Source organism: Staurois parvus, unplaced genomic scaffold (genome assembly GCF_062004578.1).
Source record: "Staurois parvus isolate SC_StPar_1 unplaced genomic scaffold, SC_StPar_1.0 ptg000199l, whole genome shotgun sequence".
Lineage (NCBI taxonomy): Eukaryota > Metazoa > Chordata > Amphibia > Anura > Ranidae > Staurois > Staurois parvus.
In genome coordinates this window covers 2,516,255-2,544,135 of record NW_028317995.1, presented here as the reverse complement: position 1 = coordinate 2,544,135, position 27,881 = coordinate 2,516,255, and the positions used below count along the sequence as shown (strand labels likewise).

The 27,881-nt window shown below is 41.0% G+C and overlaps 1 protein-coding gene across 4 annotated transcripts in view; it reads left to right on the top strand.

The window, feature by feature from the left end:
- Positions 1–27,881, top strand: part of ACIN1 (apoptotic chromatin condensation inducer 1) — a 204,569-nt gene that overhangs the window by 102,276 nt on the left and 74,412 nt on the right. For all 4 annotated transcript variants that reach the window (XM_089678204.1, XM_089678203.1, XM_089678206.1 and 1 more), the window contains exons 7-8: positions 141–368; positions 14,637–14,749. In XM_089678204.1, coding sequence (XP_089534330.1) covers positions 141–368; positions 14,637–14,749 — 341 coding nt within the window. The remainder of the gene's footprint in view (positions 1–140; positions 369–14,636; positions 14,750–27,881) is intronic.

The following is a 27,881-nucleotide window of genomic DNA, read 5'->3' as shown; positions in this document are numbered from 1 at the left end:
CAAGAAAAGAGCATTAGGGTAGGAATATTATGTGTTGTTCGAGTTTGTGATCAAATTTTAACTAGGCCTGAAAAATGCCTGTGATCAATGTGGATGTGGGTGTTTAATGTTTTTGTTGTTGTGTGCTTTTTATTCTGAAGGAACTACCATGTAATAAAAGTTCTTCACAAAGGGAAAATCGAGAAAAATTGTCCCCTGGAACAATACCTTTAAATTTGGAAACACATCAAATACAGGATTCCTCTCCACCTCCATCACCAAAGGTAGCACAGTTTCAGCAAGATGCACCAACCTCTTCGGATAGTGCTACACTATCCCCTGAGAGGCATCTGCGAACACATGAAATTCCGGACGACACACAAGAACAAGTAAGTCAACTCCCATTTTAAACCATTCTTATTTTTTCCCAAAAATCATATTTTCTTGCACCAGCACAAACATTTATGTAGTTATATGTACTTAGGGTTTATTACATTAGTGCTCTGTTTAATTGCTAGTGGTGTATGTTTATTCGTACAAAAAAAAAAAAAAAAAACGCTCTTACATCTTGTTTTCCTAACAGATAATATTTCTTGCACCAACACTTGTTTACACTAACCTTTGCTGTATTCATATGTACATAATTATCGTGTTGGTGCTCTGTTTAATTTTGGGTGATCTTATCTCAAATTATTGAAAAATAAACACTCCTACTTCTTGTTTTCCAACAAATTGTTATTTCCTGTTCGTTGAGGGACACAGGATTTTAGAGACTGTTGGGCTATACTGCCACCTACTGGAGGATCTAACATTGGTGAACCAGAAAAAAAATGAACAGCCTGATATAACCCTTCTTACTCCCAGCATGCCTTTTGGTTTTTGCTAGGAATGCACCGATGCCGTTATTGCCGATACCAAGTATTTGTACTTGTGAAACTGCTCCAGATACCTGAACCTGATACCCACCGCTCCTGTGTGAACCTGGGCTTGTCATAGCCTGAGTTCTTACAGGAGCGGTGTGGGAAACCTACCTGCACCAATCCCATGCTGTCATAGAAGAAAAAGCTAGGGATTTGGAATCCCCGTAGCTTTCTCTCTTCTCAGTGCAGGAATGACAGTACAGACTAGACAGCTTTTGATTGGTTAGCACCCTTAAATCCCCAGACCTGTGAAGAGACTTGCAGGGATGTCCATACGGGCTAGATGTAATTTCAATTCCCCAACTTTTCTTTCTACGACAGCATGGGTTTGGTGCAGGGAGGTTTGCCGCACCGCTCGTGTGAGCTATGGGAGGCCTGGGTTCACAAAGGAGCAGTGGGGAAATTGCATGTGATTCTTTGCAGTGAAATTTACATCCATACATTTTGTATTGACACAAATCGCACCACAAAGTGTCGATACTTAGTTTTGGCAAGTACTTGACTGAATGTATCAGTACACGTACTCGCCAATCAAAAAGGTTATCGGTTAGGGATGCACTGAAATTTCGGTGGCCGAAACGTTTCGGCTGAAAACACCCCTTTCGGCCATTGGCCCAAATGAAAAGAAGCACCGATACAGGTGCCAAAAAAGCCCCGCCGCTCAGTAGTTCTCAGCCTTAGCTGAGAAACCATCGATCCTGGCGCTGGGCATAAAGATGAGTGAGGAAAGATGGCCACCACTCATCTCTATGCCCTTGGAGGACCGGAGCAATGTCACTTCCCTTTCTGGCCATTTTTTTTTTTTTAAAGCACTAGATCAACTTTTTTTGAGCCAATACTTTACATTGTAGAGGAGAGATGTGGGGTCTTACTGACCCCATATCTCTCCATAAAGAGGACCTGTCACTAATTATTTCTATCACAAGGGATTCATGCATTTCTTGTGATAAGAATAAAAGTGATTACATTTTTTTTAAAGGGACCGTGCAAAACAAACAAAAAAAAAAAAAAAGTTTAAAGTACCCCCGTCCCCCCGTGCTTGCACGTAGTGGTGAACGCATACGTAGGCCATGCCCACATATGTAAATGGTGTTCAAACCAAACACGTGAAGTATCGTCACGAACGTTGGAGCAAGAGCAATAATTCTCACACTAGACCTCCTCTGTAACTTTACACTGCTAACCTGTAGAAATTTTTAAAGCATCACCCATGGAGATTTTTAAGTACCGCAGTTTCACGCCATTCCACGAGCGTGCGCAATTTTAAAGTGTGACATGTTGGGTATCTGTTTACTGACCGTAACATCCTATTTCATATTTTACAAAACAATTGGAGTATATATTGTTTTTTTTTTTTTATCAAAGTATATTTTTTTCCAAAAAATATATATTCATTTTTAAAAACTGCGCATTTCGGTTTTTGGCCAAGTGCATTTTGAATTTTCGGTTTCGGCACCAGAATTTTCATTTCGGTGCACCACTAGTATTGGTGCATCCCTAATTTTTGCTGTCCGAGGAGAATGGACACCGTTTTTCTGCTCCATAGAGAAAAGCCTAACCCTTTTGGCAAACAGTGACCAACCCCCTTTTGGCAAACCGTGACCAACCCAATATAATCCTGTCCTAATTCCCAGCATGCCTTAGTTTTTTGCTGCTGTTAGGAGGATGGATGCCTAGGCTGTCTGAGTGGAAGTTCTCCTCCCATCCCTTCCTGCAGTTTTTTGAACATATCACAGAAAACTGAGGGACCGTTCATAATGCGCAGCTCGTGCATGTGCAGTGGGCAGCTGGCTGTGAAGCTGCAAGCTGTCACAGCCGGGTGCCCACATTTAAGATACTGGGGACCAAAGATCGGTTTAAAAAATTGCTCAGGTGAGCACAGCGCTGGATCCTGGGACAGGCGAGTGTCTGTTTATTAAAAGCCAGCAGCTACAGTTTTTGTAGATGCTGACTTTTAGTTTTCAGAAATATGAGTTGAGCTCCTCCTTTAAACTATCCAGATCTTGCCAAAGTTCAGCTGGGTTCTGAACTTTCAGACATCAGAGTTGCGTTCTGAAACTCTTAGATAATGCTAGTTTTTCTTCAATAGGAGAAACTTTAAACTCTCTTCTCCCAAACTTGGAACTCTTAAGTCCGTAAAATCAAATGATGTGTGCTCCTAAAAACAAATGTTATAAAATCCCACCCTAGCAGCTGTACAAATATGCTAAAAATAAAAACGTTATACAGCAAAAATATAGATTAGAAAAACAGACCCTTTACAATTTATAAATCATAAATATAAGTATAAATGATCTCAAAACAATGTTTAGGTATAATCAATCTGTAAAACAAAATATCAGTGCATTTATTGATAACACCAATTCACTAATAAACTGTACACTCAAAAAACACGAGTAGAATTGATCGAAGCTGAAACATCAAGAATCCAAAGCAGCTGTGCTCTCTCTTTTCATTCTCTAAGCTGCTATCTCATTTTCAAAGCTCAGCTGAACAAGCTGAAGATACAAGCTTGGTTGCCATGCACAGCTGCTTCAAATTCTGTGTATAGAACTCTGCTATAGTTTTGATAAATTACCCCTCAATGTTTATAAAAACAAACATGTTGTATAAACAGTGATAATTAGTAAAACAATTGGTCAATCCATGTATTGATAACCATCTACTGAGTGCGTAAAAAGCATAATAAGGTCTATAAAATGTATTATCTAAAGATGTCTATAAAAATGTATTGTCTAAAGAAAAAAATGCTTCTTAAACTGATGAAATGTCAATGACATGTTTAAGAAATTACTTCATCAACGAAACTGCAAGTTGTTTCCACAAGATCCTTGTATTTTTGATTCAGTGAAGTAATGCGCCAGATCCTGGTGAAGATCTTCTGTTCAGCCCTAGTTCATCAAAGGGAGATCTTTCTTGATTGCCTAGATGTAGTTTGTGCTGTGCATGTCTACCTTGCAGCCACTGCTTCAATTAGAAAGACAGTCAGTCTGTCATCCCTGGTAAACAGGAGCCTGCTTCTCACTCCACCATTTCTCAGTGGCTCGGACTGATCTGCCTCCAAGCCTATGGTCTTAAGGATCAGGTTCCAAACTTTCCTTTTCAAGGTACTCTCTATTAGATCTGTTAGTGCTTCTTGGGCTTATTGGCATTCAATTAACCAGATTTATAAGGCTTCCACTGGGTTTTCTGTTCACGCTCTTACGTTTTACATGGATTTTCAGGTCAGACTTTGGGCATAAGGTGCCTCTTTGAGCTGCAAGTTGTTGCTTTTTATGAACCCGTTAGTGTTTTGTTGCTCTTTCCCACCCCTCAATTGGACTGCTTTTGAACACCCCAGCAGTCCCTGAATTCTTGTGTTCCTCAAAACGAAAAAAAAAAAGGTAATTTTGTACTTGCTCTATAATCTGTTTCTTGAAGTACTGCTTTTCACCAAACCAAAGCATGCTGGTAGTAGGAGGGGTTTTACAGCCCTGACCAGTGGTGTTTTGTTTTTTTTTTCTTTTTTGTTACAAAAGGTTTTACATTCTAATTTATCCCAGCCTTCTGGTCCCAAAAAAATACTTCAGCATTCAAGAGCTTGTAACAGCTTTAATATTCCCTCAAATTTGGTATCCAACCAGGTACGTGAGCCCCCTCATTCTGCCCAAATCTTTTGAAATTAGTTCAAAGCTCACTTATGCTGAAATGTCAATTGCTGTAATTTCAAAATTTACATTGACTGCTGATACCTACAACTCCCGCACCATACCCCCCCCCCCCCCCGTGTTGGTGAGTGTGGCAAAACCCACTTTTGCATAATACATTTTCTTGCAAGCCAGAAGGATCAATTAAGCCCCCCATCAGGTATCAGATTATCTTGATTTTCTGGGGGGAAAAATAAACAAATTATATGTGTGTGTGTGTGTATTAAAATCACATTTTGTTGCTCTGCAGCCTGAAAAGAAGACAGACAGCTTTTGTTTTATCCAGCTGCATTTACAAAAATCAAAAACAGAATCACTGAGTTTGAAAAACGATCACCCTCCTCCTAAAATGCCTTGTAACCTCAACCAGGTGTTGCTAATCATCTTCTCAGTGGCATGCAAAGCCATTTGACTTTCAGCGGTGATCAGCTGTGGTGATTTTGATTAGCTTTCCTGGAGCATTTCAATCCCTGATAGTGCAGCTGAAGCCATTAATCAGCTATGTGTGGCAAGACACTGTCAAAAGATCTTCGGAATAAAGTTGTGGACAGGCACAAGTCAGGAGAGGGATTCCAAAAAAAGGTTTATCAATGCCTAGAAGCACAGTGAAGTATATTATTAAGAAGTGGAAGGTATTTGGTACAACACAGACCCCCCTCTGGATCAGGACATCGCTCCAAACTGGATAAAAGAGCCAGGAGGAAACTGATCAGAGAGGCTACCAAGAGGCCTACAGCAACTCTGAAGCAGCTGTAGGAGTTTATGGCAAAACATGGTAATTGTGTGCATATAACCACAATATCACAAACTCTCCACAAATGTGGCTTGTATGGGAGGGTTGCAAGAAAAGAGACTCTGCAAGAAAGGCCACATGCAGTCACAACAGAGCTTTGCCAAAACGCACCTCGTGGATTCTGAGGCCACATGGAAAAAGGTGTTATGGCCAGATGAGACTAAAATTGAATCCTTTGGCCTCAACACTAAACGATATGTCTGGTGGAAATCCAATACAGCTCACCATCCAAATAACACCATTCCTACAGTAAAGCATGAAGGTGGTAATATCCTGTTATGATAGAAAAAACCTGCGCTGCTATAGGTATAGCTAGGACTATTGAAAAAAGCTGCAAACACCTAGACCTAGACACCACTAGCACAAGGAAACAAAACAAATAAAATGATGTTGCGCTAATATCAATTGTACTAAGGACTCAATAATTCGAATTCTAAATATCCTGATGAAGTCACGGGACAGTGACGTAACACGTGGGTCTGTTAGTGGAGCGTGGTGATGGTCGCCGCCATTTTGGTACAGACTGGAAGTATAAACCCATATCAATACATGTGTTTGAGGCCTGATTTCAAATGATGTGATATAAGTGTTAATTTGGCATTTCTCCATTAAAGTTTTTGCTTTAAAATTACTACACTATGGGAGTGCTCTCTCTTTTTCTTCTGGGGTGCGTCTGAGCTGGCTGATGTTCCTGTGAAAAGGATTACCAGTTTCAACACTACTGAAATCATTATGGTTACACTGTGATCGGTGTGATTCTATCATCTTGGATATCTATTAACCACTTCCCGTCCGGCTCATGTATATAAACGGCCGGACGGGAGCAGTGCAGGGGCGGGTGGCTGTTTATAAATGGCCTCCCCGCCCCCTGCTTGTGCGCGCTCTCTGGGAGCGTGCAACACCGCGATCCAGTGCCCGCTGTGTCCTGCGGACACAGTGGAATACCGATCGTTGTACGGGACCTCCGTGTGAGGTCCCAATCATGTGATCACTGGTTGGTTCACATGAAGAGTAGTTCATCATTGCTTACTACCTGTGAAATCTGTGAATGATCACAGAGGTCACATGGTACAAGGCTATTCACAACAGCCTTGTACCATGTGACAAGCTGTGACCAATCACACAGTATTTCGCAATGACTGCAAGAATGCAGCCAGAGAGGAGGAGAAATGATTGCTTTTACAGCCTTTATGGGTGTAAAAGCAATCAGTGTAAAAAAAATCTTCATAACCCCCCACAAGTAGTGCAGTGTCACTATGGCAGTGTTTCTCAACGCCAGTCCTCATGGACCCCCAACAGGTCATGTTTTCAGGATTTCCATTATTTTGCACAGGTGATTTGATCAGTTTCACTGCCTTAGTAATTACCACAGCTGTTTCATCTGAGGGAAATCCTGAAAACATGACTTGTTGGGGGTCCATGAGGACTGGAGTTGAGAAACACTGCACTATGGTGACACTGTACTGCTAGGGTGACAGTATGTAAAAAAAAAAAAAAAAATAGAAAAAAAATTTAAAATTTAAAAAAAAATTATAATTTTTGGTTATAAACTAATTTGAGTTATTTTTTTTTACTAAAAATATAGCTGAATACATTTTGGCCAAGATTTATGAAGAAAGATTATTTATTTGCAAAATTGTATAAGAAGCACTTTTTTTCAAACTTTTTGGACTTTTTCATTTATATAGCAAGAAAAATAAAAATCCCAGTGGTGAATAAATACCACCAAAATAAAGTTTTATCTGTCTCAAAACATACAAAAAAATTCATATGGGTACAGTGTTGCATGACTGCGCAATTGTTATTCAAAGTGTGATAGCGCTGAAAGCTGAAAATTGGCCTGGGCAGGAAGGGGGTGAAAGTGTTCGGACTTGAAGTGGTTAAGGGCCCTGGGAGTGTGAGGCCTGAAAGCTGTGTGGCCCCTTGGGGTCCTGGCGTGGAGGTGAGGAGGCATTTTAGCCGGTGACAGATCTATCATTCATTTCACCCAGTTGCTTTGTTCGTTTGGAGTTGGCAGTCTATTTACATGGACTTTATGCCAATTTGATGATCACTTATGTTTATTTTGATGGTCACTCATTATTTGTGTTATGTCACGTTGCTTTAATTATTTTTTGTGCTTATTGATGCACGTTTATTTCCACTGTGTGTTTTTCACTGGCATCAATCCTGATTAAAAGGTGCATTTTTAGTTTCATGCACCTTGTATGATTAGTTTTGCACATATATTTTTTTGCTTTTTGATTTTGTCAGTTTTTTTTGCACAGTGCTTTTGTGCCTTTTTTATTTAGGACGTGTTAGTCCTATTATGTTGATTACATCATTTATGTTCACTTGTAAATTATTGTGCACATTGTTTTCATCACAATCCATATTGAACTTAGTTTGGTCTGGTTTCAGGCCTTTACATTTTTATGTATTATTTATGATGCATTTATAGTTTCATACATTTATAGTTTCATGCACCTTGTATGATTAGTTTTGCACATATTTTTTGCCATTTGATTTTGGCACAGTTTTCTTTGCACAGTGTTTTTTGTGCACTTTTATTTAGGACATGTTGGTCCTATTTTTTCCCTGTATAAATACATTATTTATGTTCACTTGTTGACTATTGTTCACATTGTATTTCATCACAATCTATATTGCACTTAGTTTGGTCTGGGTTCAGGCTTTTACATTTTTATGTATTATTTATGTTCACTTGCTGATTATTACTCACGTTGTCTTTGTCACAGTTCATATTGCACCTAATTAGGTCTGGATTCAGGCCGTTATACTCATCACCTCTTGGGGTTATTTCTTCTGTTTGCCCACTTCTCGAATTATTGTGTCCTTAGTACGATTGATATTAGCGCAACACCATTTTATTTTAATATCATGTTATGGACATGTTTTTCTGCAGCAGGAACTGGAGCACTTGTCAGGATAGAAGGAAAAATGGATGGGGCAAAATACCATCAAGTTGCTAAGGCTGCTGGTGTCCTCTGCCAGAAAGTTGTCAATGGGAAGAAGGGTTAGCTTCCAACATGAGTGATCCAAAGCACACAGCAAAAATGACCACACAGTGGTTGAAGAAGAAAAAGGTGAATGTCCTTGCGTGGCCTAGTCAGAGCCCAGACTTAAATCGCATTCAAATCTGTGGAATGACTTGAAGACTGCAATCCACAAACGGTCACCATCAGATTTAACTGAACTTGAGACGTTCTGCAAAATGGGCAAATATTGGAAATTCTAGACATATCCCAACAGACTAAAGGCTGTAATTAAAGCAAAAGGTGGTTCAACAAAATACTGACACCAGGGGGTAATCCTTTTTTCCAACTCAGTGATTTTTGTTTTTGATTTTTTTTTTCTGATATGTTGCTGTTATATCTTTCACTTGATGGTTAATACAACTGGATAAAACAAAAACTGTGTCTGTCTTCATTTCAGGCTGCAAAGCAACAACATGTGATTATTTTCAAAGGGGGTGATTCTTTTCTATACCCATTGTACTTAACATATAACATTTGTTTAAAAAATATCACTAATATGCTGAATAACATCTTTGCAATTTCTTAGTAACTAGAAAAGCTGTATAATATCATGAAATCTCCCAGGGGACTGTCATACATCTAGTACACTCAGAATGAACTGAAGGTCTGCTCTATACAGTTAACAAATAGTTCTATATGTACTTTGGTCAATAAATAACACAGTTACTCTCTGAGAGTCTGATATTGAGAAAGAAGGAATTACCTTAATATCTCTAATTATTTATCCTCTTCATCATTGCCTATGTCTCGAGACAATTGCTGTCTGCATTTCAAGGGATATTTAATCAAGTATTTATGAATTAATGTTTTATACAAAAGAAATTATATGCTTTGTACAATCTGACATCATCATATCCTCTACTACTGAAATACTATATTATCTCACAGCTGTCATCTTCTCTTCAGAGCTTATTGCATGATACAGTTGTAAATACTGACAGAAACTTTGTTTAGAGAAAGCTATTCTCATATTGAATAGAATACAAAACTTCAATATTTACATACACTATATTGCCAAAACTATTGGGACATCTGCCTTTACACACACACACATGAACTTTAATGGCGTCCCAGTCTTAGTCCATAGGATTCAATATCGAGTTGCCCACCCTTTACAGCTATAACCGCTTCCACTCTTCTGGGAAAGCTATCCACAAGGTTGTGTGGACTATGGGAATGTTTGACCATTCTTCCAGAAACATATTTATGAGGTCAGACACTGATGTCAGACGAGAAGGCCTGGCTTGCAGTCTCCGCTCTAATTCATCCCAAAGGTTGAGGTCAGGACTCTGCAGGCCAGTCAAGTTCCTCCACCCCAAACTCGCTCATCCATGTCTTTATGGAACTTGCTTTGTGCACTGGTTCACAGTCATGTTGGAACAGGAAGGGGCCATCCCCAAACTATTCTCACAAAGCTCTTGAGAGCAACCCATTCTTTCACAAATGTTTGTAGAAGCAGTCTGCATGCCTAGGTGCTTGATTTTATACATCTGTGGCCATGGAGGTGATTGGAATATCTGAATCCAATGATGTGGAGGGGTGTCCCAATACTGTTGGCAATATAGTGTATATATGTATACATGCATACATATATAAAAATAGGTGTAAAACAAACCCCTTGGCAAACACAACTCTTCTAAATCTTGACCATAGGGTTATATTAACACCTACAGGAGTAGAACACTAGGCCGAAAAGAACTCGGCACTGCCTATGGGCAGTCCTAGCTGGCATAAAACCCCCTCTCTGCTATAGGCAACCCAGTCAGTCTGCCTAGTGTTCAGGAGTAGTGACCTAGCTCCCTGCTGGGACCTGTGGTTCCATAGTTTTTTGGGGGGTTTTTTGTCTGTCTTTTTTTTTTTTTCCTGTGGAAATTTCAATCAACAGCCCAACTGGGCGATGGGCTGGCTCATATAGATCCAGTGGTAACCCCAGTCTAGCCAGCGAGCGCGTGCAGGCCTTTAGCTACGTGCTGGGTCAACCGCTACATGCTGCATCCTGGACCAGGGACGGCCAGCAAGTTTAATGTCTTGTGGGATGCACATGATCAGGCCCGTGTCAGTGTTACCCTGTCCGATAGCCCCCCAACTTCGGTAGATCTGTCTTGGGAGTGTTGCCTGTAACCTGCGGGTACTTCCAGGGTGGTCGGTCCCTTCGGAGTCCTCTTCCTCTCCTCCTAGGGTCTGTTTCTCCCCCCCTCTCCCTCTATACCTCCTGTAGTGAATTGGTGTGGGGTTGGGTGCCCTGTTCTCCTTCCACCCCCTCCCCCCCCCCCCGCGCCCCCTTCACACGCACACACGCTCCTTTCTGGGCTGCTTGGGCCTGTGTGCTGTTCACCCCGCCATCCCCCCAACTGGAGGATGTAACCGTTCCCCGGTTGGATGGTAGCCCCCCGAACTAGCCCAAAGGAGGTCCATTGGGACAATGCTGCATAGTCTCTTTGGCTGTGGGGGGCCATGTAGGGTGTTTATTGATTCCCGCTTCTGTGGTGAGCTTGGATTGATTGCTGGTGGTGAGGGGTGGGGGATGTTCCGCTTCCCGAAGTGCCCGCGGACTTTTGGTGTTTGTGGCCTTCTCGCTGTTGCGCCTTCAGGCCCTGTGCAGTGCGGTACAGGCCCCGCTTCGCCAGGGAGTGCTCATCACTGTACTGGAGATGGGTCTGGTTGTAGTTTACTCAACTCTGTTCACTGTCCCAAGAAAGGTCGGGACTCCTCTGATCCTGGACCTGTAGGCCTGCATTGTTTTGTGCTGGTCCGGAGGTTTGAGGTGGAATTATTGGTTAGTTTGTGGCTTACCTTCATCAATATTCTTTCCAGCATCCATAGACAACATGTATGTATGCCTGCTCATTTTCTATGTGCGATGGACTTCAGCAGTTCCTACGCTTGCAGTTGTGGATGCATATTATTGATTGGTGGTGCTGGCCTTAACTCTCCAAGGTGCAGGCTCCAGTCCTAGCGTTAAAGAGACAACGGGGTTATTTGGACATCCTGCTCCAGTGCGCGAGCTCTCTGGTCACGCTGACGGACAGCGTGGAGATCACGATTTGCACCCTGCAGGACTTTGAGTGGGTCCTGAACCTCAAGAAGTCTGCCCCGTCCAGGAGACTGGAGCCTCTGGGCCTGTTTCTAGACTCTGAGCAGGCCAAAGTGTTTCTTCTGGTGGACATACTGCGGGAGCTTTGCATGGTGGTCCAACTGCTCTTGTCTCGCAAGAGCTCTTCCCCGAGGTCTTGCATGCAGGCTGTGGGTCTTAGTGTCAATTTTTCAGGTACTTCTATATGCACAGTTCCATACCAGTATTCTGCAGGAGGATATCCTGTCCAAGTGGGATGAATCTACTGCCTCCCTGAACAATTAGGTTCTCCTGGAACTGTCGAGAAAGGTCTCCCTCCCATGGGCATTCCAGTACCCTACCCCGTAGGCCAGAAAGTCCTTTCTTTCCCTCCTTTTGGACTGTTGTCATGATGGATGCCGGCCAGTCCAGCTGGGTAGTCTCAAGTTCGAGATATGCATGAGGCCGTTGGTTTCTGGAGAAGGTTTTCTTGCCCATCAATTCCCTGGAGCTGTGAGCGTTTGGGTTTTCTCTGGAGCATTGGATGAACCTTCTCTGGGGGCTCCTGGTCAGGGTGTGTGTGCCTGTCCACCGCGGCCTCCTGACGGAGGCCACATTCTCTCTTAATGCTCATAGACAGCCCAATAGAAGGCCTGGTGGCCTCCTCTGCCGCAACATCCCGTTGGATCTGGCCGACACCTGTTCAGGTGTGCGCTATTCCGGAGCAGGTTACAATGAACATTGCAGCAGCTTGCTGCATATGGCTCTTTGTTTTCCCCTTTAGAGATTGTTTAGGTGGCTGGCATGTTTGCCTGGCTGTTCCAGTTGCTTTTTGGTTTGCCCACCCCTCATTGAGGCACTGCTTTGATACATCCCTATAGTCAAGATTCAGAAGAGCTGTGTCCATCCATGCACGAAAGAGAAAATGGATTTTTTGTTACCGTAAAATTCCTTTCCATTGTCGGACACGGCACCCACTCCTCTGTTGGAATTTATACTTCTGACACGGCTTTGTGACTAACAGGGTTGCCTATAGCAGAGACTGGGTTTGATGCTAGCTAGGACTGCCCATAGGCAGTAATAGGTTCTTTTCTAAGGACCAGCAAACAAAAATTCTCCTGCGCTTGGGGATGGACTTGATGCAGGCTAAAACCACATTAAGAATGTCCTGGAACATGCACACCTTGTTGCCCTCAATAGACCGGGGAAATCCAAATATACTAAATGAGGAAAGAACAAACAGAGGGCACACAAGCCTAGTGCATTACCATAAAAAATGTTTAATAAGAAATAAATTAGGTGTTGTACTCAAACGACAAAGTCAAGGTACATCATAAAAGAACAGCTGGGTCAACACTGCGCTGAGTAACAGTCCGCAATAGGGAGTGTAGACATCCAATAGGCTGATGCGTTTCGAGGACTTGCCTCTTGTGGCTCTGAGGAAGAGGCAAGTCCTCGAAACGCGTCAGCGTTTGTAAGTACAACACCTACTTTATTTCTTATTGAACACTTTTTATGGTAATGTACTAGGCCTGTGCGCCCTCTGTTTGTTCTTTCCTCATCTGGGTTCTTTTCTGCCTAGTGTCCTACTCCAGTAGGGGGCAATATAGCCCTATGGTCAAGATTCAGAAGAACTGTGTCCGTCAATGAACGAAAGAGAAAGGGATTTTACAGTGAGTAACAAAAATCCCTTTTCTTTTTTGTCTCTGTAAAGTTTGATTACCTGCTCTGTGCAATGGTATAGCTCAGAGTGGCCCCTTGCCTCCTTTTCTGGAGTCCCGTCAGCGCTCTCTGCTAGTGGTGCACTGAAATGAAAATTCTGGTGCCGAAAAAAATACACATTGATTGAAAAAAAAAAACAATATATACCCCAATTTGTTTTGTAAAATATGAAAGGGGATGTTACGGCGAGTAAATAGATACCCAACATGTCACACTTTAAAATTGAGCACGCTTGTGGAATGGCGTGAAACTGCGGTACTTAAAAAAATCTCCATGGGTGATGCTTTAAAAATTTCTACAGGTTAGCAGTGTAAAGTTACAGAGGAGGTCTAGTGCGAGAATTATTGCTCTTGCTCCGACGTTCGTGGCGATACCTCACGTGTGTGGTTTGAACACCATTTACATATCCACATACGGCCTTTTTTTTTTCTGCACTGTCCCTTTAAAAAAAATTTTAAGCACTTTTATTCTTATCACAAGAAATGCATGCATCCCTTGTGATAGAAATAATTAGTGAAAGGTCCTCTTTATGGAGAAATATAGGGGGTCAATAAGACCCCACATCTCTCCTCTACAATGTAAATCATTGGATCAAAAAAAAAAAACGCATTGATCTAGTGCTTTTAAAGAAAAAGAAAAAAAAGAATTTGGCCGGAACCGGAAGTTACATCGCTCCGGTCCTCCAAGGGCATTGAGATGAGTGGAGGCCATCCTTCCTTCACTCCTCTCTATGCCCAGCGCCGGGATCGTTCGATGGTTTCTCAGGTAAGGCTGAGAACTACCGAGTGGCGGCAGCAGCAGCGGGGGAGGGGTGGGGTTATTTCATCACCTGTATCGGTGCTTTTTTTTCATGTTGGCCGAAAACACCCATGTAGCGCACTGAAATTTTGGTGCATCCCTACTCTCTGCTCCTCCTCTCCGTTGTCTGCCCCCTTAACACGCCATGTGCTGTAGAAGCACATGTGCGGGCACGCTCCCTGTGTGCATCCATGCTGTGTGACCCCACCCCTCACAGGATTTGAATGACAGCAGCAGGAGTCAATGGCTCCTGCTGATCTCAGAGTCTCCTGTGAGTCTATAAAGAGGGGAGAGAAGAGCCGCAGCTGTGCACAATGCTGGATTGAGAGAGGACTCAGGTAAGTGTTTTAGGGAAGGTGGGGGGGGGAACAAGTGGTAAAATTTTCTAACTTTAGAATCACTTTTTAGTCCCTAGGATATGTCTAATAAAATCAAATTTTATTCAACAATTGGAAAATTTTATTTTTTAAAGAACATTAAACATTTAAAAGCTGTAAATTTATTTGACATGAAGCTTGTTGTAATTTCCTAGCCTCATTTCTGATTCAGTGTTGTTCTGCCTCTACAACCACTGCTTGCATTCTAACAATTTTTGTCTTTTTTTTTTTTTTTTTTTGCTGCCTGTTTCCCTTTCCTTTTTCTGCATAGGATCAGGTTAAGAGAATAAGGTTAGAGCCACAGTCTGACGTTCTTGACCAAAGAAGCTCGGTCCAAAGTGAGCACAAGGTGGGAGAGGAGCAGAGCCTAACAGAAGAGAATGTGTAAGTGGTGAAAGGTGATAAAAAAAAAAAAAAGAAAGGGTTGTTAATATTTTTACTTTGTGTTTATACACAGCATAGTCAATTTTTCATTCTAAAACATATGAGACCTAAGCAGGTTATACATGGATTGGAATTCAGCCAGTTCAGCAGGAACCAGCCAAATTTTAATGTGTGTGTGTATCCCTCCCTGTTCAACAGAATCTGGTCGTTAAGCGAGCTTCTGTTGAACAGTTTTGCTGGAAAACCAGCATTCGATCAGCGTATACACCTAGTGGCTGCAGCGCTGATCTGTGTATTCTGACAGCTGGGGGGAGTCCAATAGCATATCGGGGGAGATTCCTGCATCCATATCATACAGTTGTGTTCAAAATAATAGCAGTGTGTTTGAAAAAAGTGAATAAAGCTCAAAATCCTTCTAATAGCTTTTATTTCCATACACACAAATGCATTGGGAACGCTACACATTCTATTCCAAATCACAACACGAAGAAAAATATATCAAATTTGTGTTGTTCCTCTAAAAAAAAAAGGAAGAAAAGTGAATATTAGACTGTTCAAAAAAATTGCAGTGTTTGTATTCTTCTTTACAAACTCAAACATTCACTATATAAACTGAAAAATGTTTGAAGATTTTGCTTTCCTTTGAATGACTTAATTAATATTTAGTTTTATAACCACTGTTTTTGAGAACTGCTGTACATCTGTGTTGCATGGAGTCAACCAACTTCTGGCACCTGTGAACAGATATTCCAGCCCAGGATGATTGGACTACATTCCACAGTTCTCTATTTCTTGGTTTTGCCTCAGAAACTGCATTTTTGATGTGACCCCACAAGTTTTCTATTGGATTAAGATCCGGGGATTGGGCTGGCCACTCCATAACGTCAATCTTGTTGGTCTGGAACCAAGATATTGCACGGTTACTGGTGTGTTTGGGATCGTCTTGTTGGAACACCCATTTCAAGGGCATTTCCTCTTCAGCATAAGGCAGCATGACCTCTTCAAGTATTCTGATGTATTCAAACTGATCCATGATCCCTGGTATGCAATAAATAGGCCCAACACCGTAGTATGAGAAACATCCCCATATCATGATGCTTGCACAACCATGTTTCACTGTCTTCACAGTGTACTGTGGCTTGAATGCAGTGTTTGGGGGTCGTCTGACAAACTGTCTCCGGCCACTAGACCCAAAAAGAACAATCTTACTTTCATCAGTCCACAAAATGTTGCGCCATTTCTCTTTAGGCCAGTCAATGTGCTCTTTGGCATATTGTAACCTCTTCAGCACATGTCTTTTTTCAACAGGGGGACTTTGCGAGGGCTTCTTGCAGATAGCTTGGCTTCACATAGGCATCTTCTAATTGTAACAGTACTCACAGGTAACTTTAGACCTTCTTTGATCTTCCTGGAGCTGATTGTTGGCTGAGTCCTTGCCATTTTGGCTATTCTATCCATTCGAATGGTAATTTTTCACTTTCTTCCACGTCTTTCAGGTTTTTGTTGCCATTTTAAAGCATTTGCGATCATTTTAGCTGAGCAGCCTATCATTTTCTGCACTTCTTTATATGTTTTCCCCTCTCCAATCAACTTTTTAATCAAGGTACGCTGTTCTTCTGAACAATGTCTGGAGCGACCCATTTTCCTCTTCATTTCAGAGAGAAATGCATTGTAACCAGCATGTACAACATTTGCTGCCTTCCTTCCTTAAATAAGGGCAATAATTGCCCCCTGTTTTTCAAAGAATGAATGACCTCACTAATAGAACTCCACACTGCTATTATTTTGAACATGCCCCTTTCAATTAGTGATTCAATTACACAGAATCAGCAGCATGCATGTCATGACTGTTGGGTCTGTTGGATTTCTATTAAACTACTACACCTGCTAGTAAATTATTTGCCATGTAGAAATTTCTACCAAAAACAGTCATTGATCAGGTTAATGATGTCTGACTGCTATTATGCTGAACACAACTGTATGTGGATGTGAGAATCTGTCTTTCTTTTTTTTTTTTTTTTTTTTTTTGTTCAAGCCACTGATTGAATAAAAAAAAAAAAAAATACTGCATAACCAATTGAAGGCTGACCATGAACTGACAGATTTGTCTCAAAAAAGAACAGGTATTAACAATAACCTATTCGTATTTCTGCACCACCAGGACGTGCTGTGACTTTATCATCTGCTTTCTTGCAGTTTAGCTATGGCTCATAAAAGCCTCATTCTCTTTTCTGCAGAGAAAAAAAGATTTTGTATGCGATCAGATAATTTTTAACATGGAAAATCTGTGTTACAGTGCTACATCACCCACAAGTGCATCTAAAGCTAAAACCATTTATTTGTTGTTTATTAATATCTATGTCTAGCCACTATGTTACTTGGACAGAAAGTGAAGAAAAATTCAAGCATTTTTGGAACAGGAACAGGAATAGAGGGGAAATCTTCCAATGGGGTTGCTTTATCCACCCATACTCAATTTGGAGACATTTATTCTCACTCCTTTTTGTGTTTACAGAAAAAGACTTTTTGTTGTTATTATACAACATTTTTTTTTTTGCCCAACGGAACACAGATGGCCAAAAAAAAAGGCAGCAAGCTTTGCCTGACCATGAGTTATATGCAGGCTACCTTTAGATGATTGGACACTGGTATAAACAAAAAAAAAAAAACTTTGCTAAGGCCACCCCTACTGCATGCTCATTTTACCTTACCCACGCCAGTTTTTTCTAGTGTCCTTAGGTGATGGACCTTTTTGGAGAATTTATTTTTTAAAAGGCTTTTGTGCCAATTCAAATTCCGTATGCGCCAGACCTTAAATATGTCAAATCAAAGGGGTACAAAATAGGATTTCTATCTCTTCCCCCCTCTTTGCTTCTTACCCATCAATCTGCCATCAACTCATAAACAAGCAGATTTGCTGGCTGGCTATCTTGTTCCAACCTCCGTCATAAGGAATGGTTCTGCTAGTACCTCCAGTGGAAAGATACCAAAGTTTTTATTCAAACCTATTCACATTCATCAAACCAAATGGAGGGATACGTCCTATATTGGACTTAAAATCTGTAAGCAGATTTTTTTGTGTACCAAAATTTCATATGGAACTGGCAAGATCTGTCATTGCTTCTCTCAGACAAAAGAATTTCTGGCATCAGTAGACATACAAGATGCTTATCTTCCCTTCACATCAATACTTTTCTGCTTTTTGCAGAGTACTTGGATAACATTATACAAAAGGACTTATCAACCACAACCTTGTCTCCCGGCATCCAAAGGATGATTCAGTTTCTTCAAATCTTAGGCTGAATAATCAACAATACACTCTGTTGTCCTCGGGATGACCCTGAATTTGACCGGCTACACAAAATTCAGCCCCTCGTAAATCACCTTAACCAAACATTTGCAGATATCCATACTCCCCAGCAAAAAAATCTGCGTTGATGAGTACCTCATTAATTTTTCTGGCGGCCTTGCATTCAAACAATTTCTCCTCAGCAAGCAAGCCAGATATGGGGTCAAGATGTAGAAGACCTGTAGGAGGACAACATGCTATACTTATAAGTTTCGGAATTACGAGGGCAAAGATAGTTACGTGGAGCCCCCTGGATGCCCAGACTACATGAGGAGTAGTGGCAAGATGGTTTGGGACTTGGTGTCATCCTTTTTCCATATGGGGTACCACTTATGCGTGGACAACTTTTATTCAAGTGTGCCACTATTTAGACATTTGTACAGTCTTGGAACTGGTGCATGTGGCACCGTGTGCCCACCATTGGAAGTGGGTGGATGCAGGGTGGTATATTCTAATGGTGGGCATACCACACACTTTTTTCTTTTTTTTTTTTCCATTCAGTCCACAGGCTGCATACAAAAAAAAAAAGAACATAGCATATACAGTAATACCTTGGTTTACGAATGCCTCTGTTAACATAATTATCGGTTTACGAATGAAAAGCCATTAAAAATAATGCCTCAGTTTACAAATGTTTTTTCACAAATACGAACTGTATGTCAGTGCTGATTTTTAAATGCAATTGCCATCTTTTTTTTTTTTTTTTTTCGTCACTATAGCTCACATTAGCTGTCAGTTTCCCCAAAGCTAAAGGATACTTTGTATCTTTTAAGAAACTGAAAGGAAACATTTATAATCAAGGTAAGTGCAGCGCTAAACATATACATATATAAAGAGTTCTTAAATAAATCAGTAGTCCTTAGTATAAATCATAGATGCATGAAAAAAGGTTCTAAAACAATAGAGCTCCGTGTGACTTCACATGTTTCAGTGCAAAAATCCTTCAAACAGATAGGTGAGAGGCAAGGTAATGGGTAAAATGTGTACTCACCGGACGCGCAATGGTTATGCGCAGTGTATAGTATAGTTTAGGTCTGCAAATGGGTCCCTCTCAGCATAGGAACGGGATCGACCCAGGATAAGTAGATGTCATCAAGATATATTCAACCGGAGGTCCCCTTTAAGGACACGGGTGCAGTCTCGTCATTGTGGTACAGTGGTCACCAGGGGGAGCTCCAGGGGATTAGGTGCTCGGTAAAGAGCTGTAGATTGTCCCTTGGCTTGCAGGGCAATTTTTTCTTCTTCTTGGAAACCTGCTGAACAGCGCTCATGGAGGATGTACAGGACACACACCGGGTGATAAGACGGGACAGGCAGCCAAGTCCACACAGCCAGGCGACACTTCCCCGGACCATTCACTCTCATACAATTCATTAATCCGACCGCAAGTGCAACGTCACCAGGTGATGGTTGAATATATCTTGATGACATCTACATATCCTGGGTCGATCCCGTTTCCTATGCTGAGAGGGACCCATTTGCAGACCTCCACTATACTATACACTGCACATAACCATTGCGCGTTCGGTGAGTGCGCACTTTACCCATTACCTTGCCTGTCACCTATCTGAAGGACTTTTGCACTGAAACATGTGAAGTCACACGGAGCTCTATTGTTTTAGAACCTTTTTTCATGCATATATGATTTATACTAAGGACTACTGATTTATTGAAGAACTCTTTATATATTTATATGTTTAGCGCTGCACTTACCTTGATTATATGTGTTATTTGGAAGGTTTTATGGTTATCTTTTACTGTGCCTAGTCGCTTATTTATATTGAGCGCTCGCTGAGTTATTTTTCCTATGAAAGGAAACATTGTATGTTTTAAGAAACTGAAAGGAAACATTGTTTCTTTTGGGGAAATAAACTAAAAGAAACTTTCTCTCTTTTAGCTGAAGAGGGAAAGTGACAGATGAATTTCTGAACTACTGTATAGTGAAGAAAAAAAAACAAACCGGTAATTACATTTAAAAACTGGCACCTGACAGCTGAGTGTAAAATAATTTTATTGCCAGCAATTCTTTTACATTCAGCTGTCAGTGGGGAACCCCACTGACAGCTGAAACATTAACACATGGTTGCCACTACTAAAATACTGCATGAGTTAATAAAATAACTCATGCGGTATTTTAGTAGCGTTTACTGTTTTTCTGACCTTTGGAACGGATTAATTGGTTTTCAGTGCATTCCTATGGGAAACAGTGTTTCGGTTTTCGAATTCTTCGCTATACGAAATGTCCTGCAGAACGAATTAAATTCATAATCCGAGGTATTACTGTATACCCAACAAGGACCAGCGACGTACTGGTACATCACTGGACTTTGGTTATACCAGGATGATGCCTACAGCTGCAGGCATCATCCTGGTACGTTTTTTTCAGCCGGCAATCGGCTTTCACGTAAAAGCAATTTTAGTGGCAACAGGATTCCTTTTACAAATAGCGGGAGACGATGCCCCCCTCCCCCACTGCCTTCCACGGCCTTCTCGAGCGGTCCTGTGCCATCTCGGGCAACCTGAGAATGCAGCCGGTGTTTCTGAGCTGATTGGAGACCAGAATGGTGCCAATCATCTCTATAGCCTAAGAAATTGGAAGCTACGAGCATTTCATCACATCAGTTTAGCAGGATATAAACAGCGCCATTTGTAAATTGGGAAAGCATCTGATCACACCGATTTTGGTTTGATTAGATAATGTAAGGGCAGAGGAGAGATCTAGAGTCTGATAGACCCCAGATTCCTCAAAAAATAATATATGACAATGCCCATTGAAGTTATAGGGGATATTTGTATTCCCTGTGATAGCATTAAAAGTGATCCAAAAAAAAAATGAAGGGGACAGTGTTAAAATTATTGAAATCACAATAACTCCAAAAAAAAAAAAAAAAAAGTACCCTCGCCCCCCCTCCCCCACGCACGCGCGCATCTGCGTTTGTGAGCCTTGACCCTGTTCCAGTATGAAAACAGCAGATACACCATACATGTGAGGTATAGCCACGAACATCAGATCAAGGGCAGTAATTCTAACATTAGACCTCCTCTGTAAATCTAAAATGGTAGCTTGTAAAGGCTTTTAAAACGTTGCCTATGGATATTAAAAACGTATGCAGTTTGTCACCATAGCACGGAGCATGCGCAGTTTTAAAGCATGTCATGTTTGGTATCTATTTACTCGGCATACCATCATCTTTTATATTTTACCAAATAATTGGCCAATATTTCGTGGTTTTTTTGCATTAAAAGTAAAAAAAAGTGTTTTTTTTTTTTTTTAAATTGCGTTTGAAAAATTGCTGCTCGAGTACTATGTGACATACAAAGTTGCAGCACCCACCATTTTATTCATTAGGGTGTTTGCTTAAAAAAAATATATTATGTTTGGGGTTTAAATTAAATTCCTAGCAAAAAACACAGATTTTTTTTTTTCATGTGAACAAAGTGTCAGAAAAAGCTTGATCTTCAGATGGTTAAGAGTGAGTAATGTGTGGCATAAACTTCTAATGCTGGGCATAAAATGCCCCCACCCCCCAAACCGACCCCTTTTTGGAAAGTAGACACCCCAAACTATTTGCTGAGAGGCATGTTGAATCAATAGAAGAATTTATTTTTTTACAAGTTTTTGGAAAATGACAAACAAAAAAATTGTATTTTTTTTTTTACACAAAATTGTCACTTAAATGATGTATTGCTCACACATGCCATGGGTATATGTGGAATTACTCCCCAAAATACATTCTGCTATTTCTCCCTAGTATGGGGGTACCAAATGTGAGAGACATTTTGGCAGTCTAGACAAGTACAGGACCGCAAAATCCAATAAGCAGCATCAGGCTTTTAAAGGGCTTGATTTCCTCATTACACTTCCTGACTACCTATCACAGTTTCGGAGCCCCTGAAATGCCAGGATAGCACCAAACCCCCCCAAGTGACCACTTTTTGGAAAGTAGACACCCCAAAGAATTTGATAAGAAGCACAGTAAGTATTTTGCAGATCTCATTTGTTGCCATAAGTTTTTGAAAATGGAAGAAAAAAAACAAAAACATATTTTTTCTTTTTTTATATTTCAAAACCTTGTGAGAAAAATTAGATCTGCAAAATACTCACCATGCCTCTTTTTAAATTCCTTGTGGTGTCTACTTTCCAAAAAGGGGTAACTTGGGGGGAGAGGTTGGTGCTATTGTGGCATTAAAAGATGAACATCGTACCCCTTCACCCCCGGTACTTGCTGTACCTACTTTCATGGATACTGAGCTGTTATTACCCATGCAGTGGTCTGTGGATTTTCGAAGTCCCTGCTCTTCTCCCTCTTCTCTGTGTAGTACTTCTAGGACAGCTTAGTTCCAGTTCTGACCAATCAAGATTGGATAAGGAGTTCCTCTTTTCCCTTACAAAGCTCATTCCACCAGGTTTGTTGGTGTCTCTTGGGCTTTATTGGGCTTTGCAGCATCTGTATTGCAAGATTTCCAAGGCCTCCGCCTGGTCCTCTGTTCTCGTTCTCATGCTTTCCAGATTCTACCATGTGGATGTTCAGGCCTGAGCTGATGCATATTTTGGCTGTAAGGTGCTCCAAGCTGTCATCAAAGTGTTTTTTGAGGTGGGGGTTGGCCTGTTGACAGTTCTGTTTGCTATGTTGTTGTCCCACCCCTCAGTTTATTGCTTAGGGATGTCCCATGGTCTATGAATACAAGTCCTCTTTTGTATGATTGAGATTTTGATCTGTAAATTCCTTGTTTGAGTACTTTGCAGGACACAGGCCCTTCACCTCTTTGTTCTCTGGACATTCCTTTTCGCTTGCATAAAAACTGCAGTCTCATAGAGTAGGTGGTAATAAGAACACGCAATAGGGGTTTTCTCTAAGAGAGTTTTTTGTTATTATCCAGTCACCTGAAAGTAGCCTGCATATAACCTATGGTCTTTGAATACAAGTCCCATGTCCTGTACTGTAAGTTAAAGAATTTACAGGGAAGTAAAAATTCAAAATTTTTTTTTTTTAATTGTTGGATAGAGTAAGGGAGGGTTATAAGCCCTGTTTTTTTGTTTTCGGCCATCGGTGTCCTATTGAGGGGTTGGGATTCCTTTCACGTTTTGTCCCATAAAGAAGGAAGTGAGCGGGAATCCCTCCAAAGTGAAGGCATCCCTGAATTAGAATAGAGATGTTGAATCTCCTTAACAATTTTACTTTTAGTTATACTTTAAATATGCAGCCTCTGCACAGTGACTGCCTTACAGATTTCATTACAACAAGTTTTTCACTGTAGAAATTGGGGCACTCTTAAGATCTCTGCAGCTGGTAGTTTTAAAGTGGTGAAATAATTAGAGTGAAGTACAGCAAGCAAGTAAAAAACAAAGTTGCAGTAGAATTTATATACTTATTTATTTTATTTAATATATTGTTTATTTATATTTTATAATTAATTTTACCAAAGTGTGCCATTTTTTTTCTTTCATTAGTTGTGTGGTTTAGGTCATGTTTTGTATTGCATACAGTGTTTTTAGTAAGGTCTGCTAAAAATTAGGAGTGGCCATATACAATATACATATACAATAATATGATGGCTGCACCAGATTCACAAAACAATGATGTTTGTATGGACTTCTTAGCCATGGAACATGTTTACACGTGCACAGATAGTAATTTACCGTAGTCATCTGGACAGCAACACATAAGCTCCTGGAATGTTAGCACAAATCACCAAAGATGGTTGTATGATTTTTGACAGTCACAGTAAATTGATGCTCTCCATATTTTTCAAAACCCATCAGCCTTCTTCTAACAACCTCCATTTTTAAAAAGGCTAAAGGTCACCATGTTTAAAAGACTTTTTGTTTTTGTTCATTGAGGAGAATAGAGGGATTTGATGTAGATGGCAAACATGAAAATTGTGGGCCAGCCCAGTATAACCCTTCCTACTCCCAGCATGCCTCAGTTTGTTTGTTTTCTTTTTGCTTTTTGTTTTTTCTATTGTCTTAGGAGGATGGACAACTTTGCTCTGTAGATAAGTAATTTTTAGGCTCTTTTTTGTTTTCTCATCAAGCAAGATTCATACATCCTTGCTGAGATGATCTCTTGAAGCAGCTATTTATATGGGCCCTTAAGAAACCTGACATTGGAGGGCCATATCTGGATCTTGCTGGACTGGGCCTTGCAGGGCTAGCCTGGAACATCACCTTTGGGCACTGTGCTGTGCTCTGCATTGTGGCACTTTCCAAACCAGAGTATACTGTGTTAGGCTTGGAGCACTCTCCAGGTCCAAAGCCGAGGCACTTTCCCAGGTGTGAACTTGTCTCTGAAGACTTGTGAGTACGTAGTGGGAGCCTAACTCTGAGAACTAACGCGGTACTAGGTACTGAAAAATCCAGCTTTATGTTGGTTTGCCACAGAAGGGGTTAATGTTAAGGCATCAAGCATTGATGTTATTTGTTGACACCTGTTTTTAAGGACCTAATAACAAGCGATTGGAGGCCCTCTCATGAAGTTAGTTCTCTCTGGCAGTCCCTGCTCTGCAACCAGTTTTGGCTATGAGCTTAGTCTGTCAAACTGTGACTGGACTAAGGCCATCAGGAGGAACCACCTCGCTATGACAGTTAATCCCTTAATTATAGAGGGTTTAGGGATCATGTCCTCATGTCTTGAACTACAGCATAGACAGGTTGTTAGAAGTCTCCCATCTTCTTTCCCTTATGAGTTTCCTATCTGTTAAAATGAGCAGCACTGTTGGCTAAGTGTTGGGCTGTGGAACTAGCATGCAAAAAGCAATTTCTCAGAGGGATAGTGCCTCTTTGGAGCTACCCTGGACAACCCTGATCAACAATGTCAATGGGGAAGGTATACCCATCTTCCCCAGGAAAAGAAACCTAGGGCTCAGTCTGGGAAGGTTCACTCAGCCTCAGAGGCCAAGAAGAGTTCCATTTTTGATACTCCCAGGCCTCAGCCTAAATAGCTAGGCATAAGCCCAGCTCCCAGTCCCCATCAAATTCTAGACTTCCAGATTCCCTCAAACCCTAAGATAAATCTTAAGTATGAGGGGACTTCCACCAAAGTGGAGGGGGATGATTGTTAGCCTTTGCAAACATTTGGATAGCCAGCATTGCAGATGCTTGGGAGTGGGTGGTGATTTCCAGAGGTTACAACCTAGAATTTTACTCCCAGCCCTCTCTGGTTCATTTCTTCCAACCTATTTGTGTCACAACACAAATTCGCAGATCTCAATGCAGTTCCCTAGTTTGGTCTTCTGGAACAGGATGTCATTGCCCCATTCCCTGTGATAGAATGCTTCCAGGGGTTTTACTCCAGCCTGTTCAGTTCTGAAACCCTTCGGGCAGTCAACCAATCTAAGGTCTCAAAACCCTAAATGTTTTTGTTTGAGTCTAAAAATTCTGCATGGTATCCAAAAGAGAGAATTTGGCCATTGTAAATATTAAAGACATGTACTTGAAAGTCCATGTTACTCTTTTTGCTGTAGGTCTCCAGCACTTTCAGTTTAGGACCTTGCCATTCAGCTTATCTTCTGCATCTCGGGTATTCACCAAGATGTTGACTCCTGTGCTAGCCTTACTGCACTCCCAGGGCATCCCAATTAAAATATTTGGACTGTTAAGGGAGCAGTTGACACAGGTTCTGCCGGGCTAGATGGACCAGATAATCCAGACCTTGCAGGGGTTCAGCTAAGTTTTGAACCTTTAGAAGTCAGCGCTGGAAAAAATAACTGATTTCTTGAAATATATGTGTCTTATATGTGTCTTCCCAAAGTAAATCTTCAGACTCTCTGCTCCAAGACTTCTGGCACTTTACTTATGCATGAGATTTTTGGTGATGGTGGTAGCTTCCTTTTGAGGCAAACCCCTTCGATCAGTTCCACTTTAGCCCCCTACAACACTACATAGTTACATATAGTTACATAGTTAGTCTGGCTGAAAAAAGACAAAAGTCCATCCAGTTCAACCATAGAAAAAAAAAGTTATCCTATACCCACAGTTGATCCAGAAGAAGGCAAAAAAAACCCCAGCAAAGCCTGATCCAATTTGCTCCTGCTGGGAAAAAAATTCCTTCCTGATCCCCCGAGAGGCAACTGGATATTCCCTGGATCAACTTTACCTATAAATGTTAGTATCCAGTTATATTTTGTGTATCTAAGAAACAATCCAGGCCTTTTTTTTTTTTAAGCAATCCACTGAGCTGGCCAGAACCAGCTCTTGAGGGAGTCTATTCCACATTTTCACAGCTCTCACTGTGAAGAAACCTTTCCTTGTTTGGAGATTAAATTTCTTTTCCTCGAGACGTAAAGAGTGCCCCTTGTCCTCTGTGATGACCTCATGGTGAATAGCTCTACACCGAGTTCACTATATGAACCACTGATGTATTTATACATGTTGATCATATCCCCTCTAAATCTCCTCTTCTCAAGAGAGAATAAATTCAGTTCCTCTAATCTTTCCTCATAGCTGATCTCCTCCATGCCTCTTATCAGTTTGGTTGTCCTTCTCTGTACTTTCTCCAGTTCCCCAATGTTCTTTGTGAATTTGTGCCCAAAACTGAACTTTATATTCCAGATGAGGTCTACTAATGATTTGTACCGGGGTAATATGATATCTCTCTCTCTGGAGTCTATACATCTTTTAATACAAGAGAGGATTTTGCTCGCTTTAGAAACCTCAGCTTGGCATTGCATGCCATTATTAAGCTTGTGATCTACCAGAACTCCCAGATCCTTCTCCACCATTGATTCCCCCAGTTGTACTCCCCCCTAGTATGTATGATGTATGCATATTCTTAGCCCCCAAGTGCATCACCTTACATTTATCAACATTAAACCATTTGCCACATAGTTGCCCAATTAAACAGTGCATTGAGGTCGGCTTGTAAGTTGGAGACATCCTGTAAGGACGTTATTCCACTGCACAGCTTGGTGTCATCTGCAAAGACTGAAATGGGACTTTTAACCGCAGACTCTATATAGTTTATAAATATATTATAAAGTAAGGGTCCCAACACTGAACCTTGGGGTACACCAATGACAACCCTAGACCATTCAAAGTATGAATCATTAACCACTATTCTCTGAATACGATCTATTAGCCAGTTTTCCTACCATTTACATACAGATTTTTCCAAGCCTGTAGACTTTACCTTACACATTAGCCGTGTGTGGGGAACTCTGTCAAACGCTTTTGCAAAATCCAAGTATACCACGTCCACCGCCACCCCTCTGTACAAGGTTTTGCTCACCTCCTCATAAAAAGAAATCAGATTTGTTTGACAACTTTTGTCTTTCATGAATCCATGCTGTCTGTTGCTTAAAATATTTTTTTCCAGCAAGAACTCATCTATGTGGTCTTTTAGTAAACTCTCCAGTATCTTCCCAACTATAGAAGTTAAACTAACTGGTCTATAATTACTTGGTAAAGATTTTGATCCCTTTTTAAATATTAGCACCACATTGGCCTTACACCAATCCAGTGGTACTATGCCAGTCATTAAAGAGTCCCTAAAAATTAGAAACAATGGCTTTAAAATGACAGAGCTCAATTCTTTAAGGACCATCCAGTCCAGGTGCTTTATTCACCTTTATACTGTCTAAATATTTTTGGATCATATCAATTGTGAGCCAATGTGGATCATCTGGAGCTGTGTCAATACCATTCCCATTATGGACAGGAGCTCCCCCATGCTCCTTTGTACATACAGAGCTGAAGAAGGTATTAAATAAATTTGCCTTCTCTTTGTCCCCAGTCACCCACTCTAGATTATTTTGTAAAGGGCTTACTTACCCGGACCAAACCTT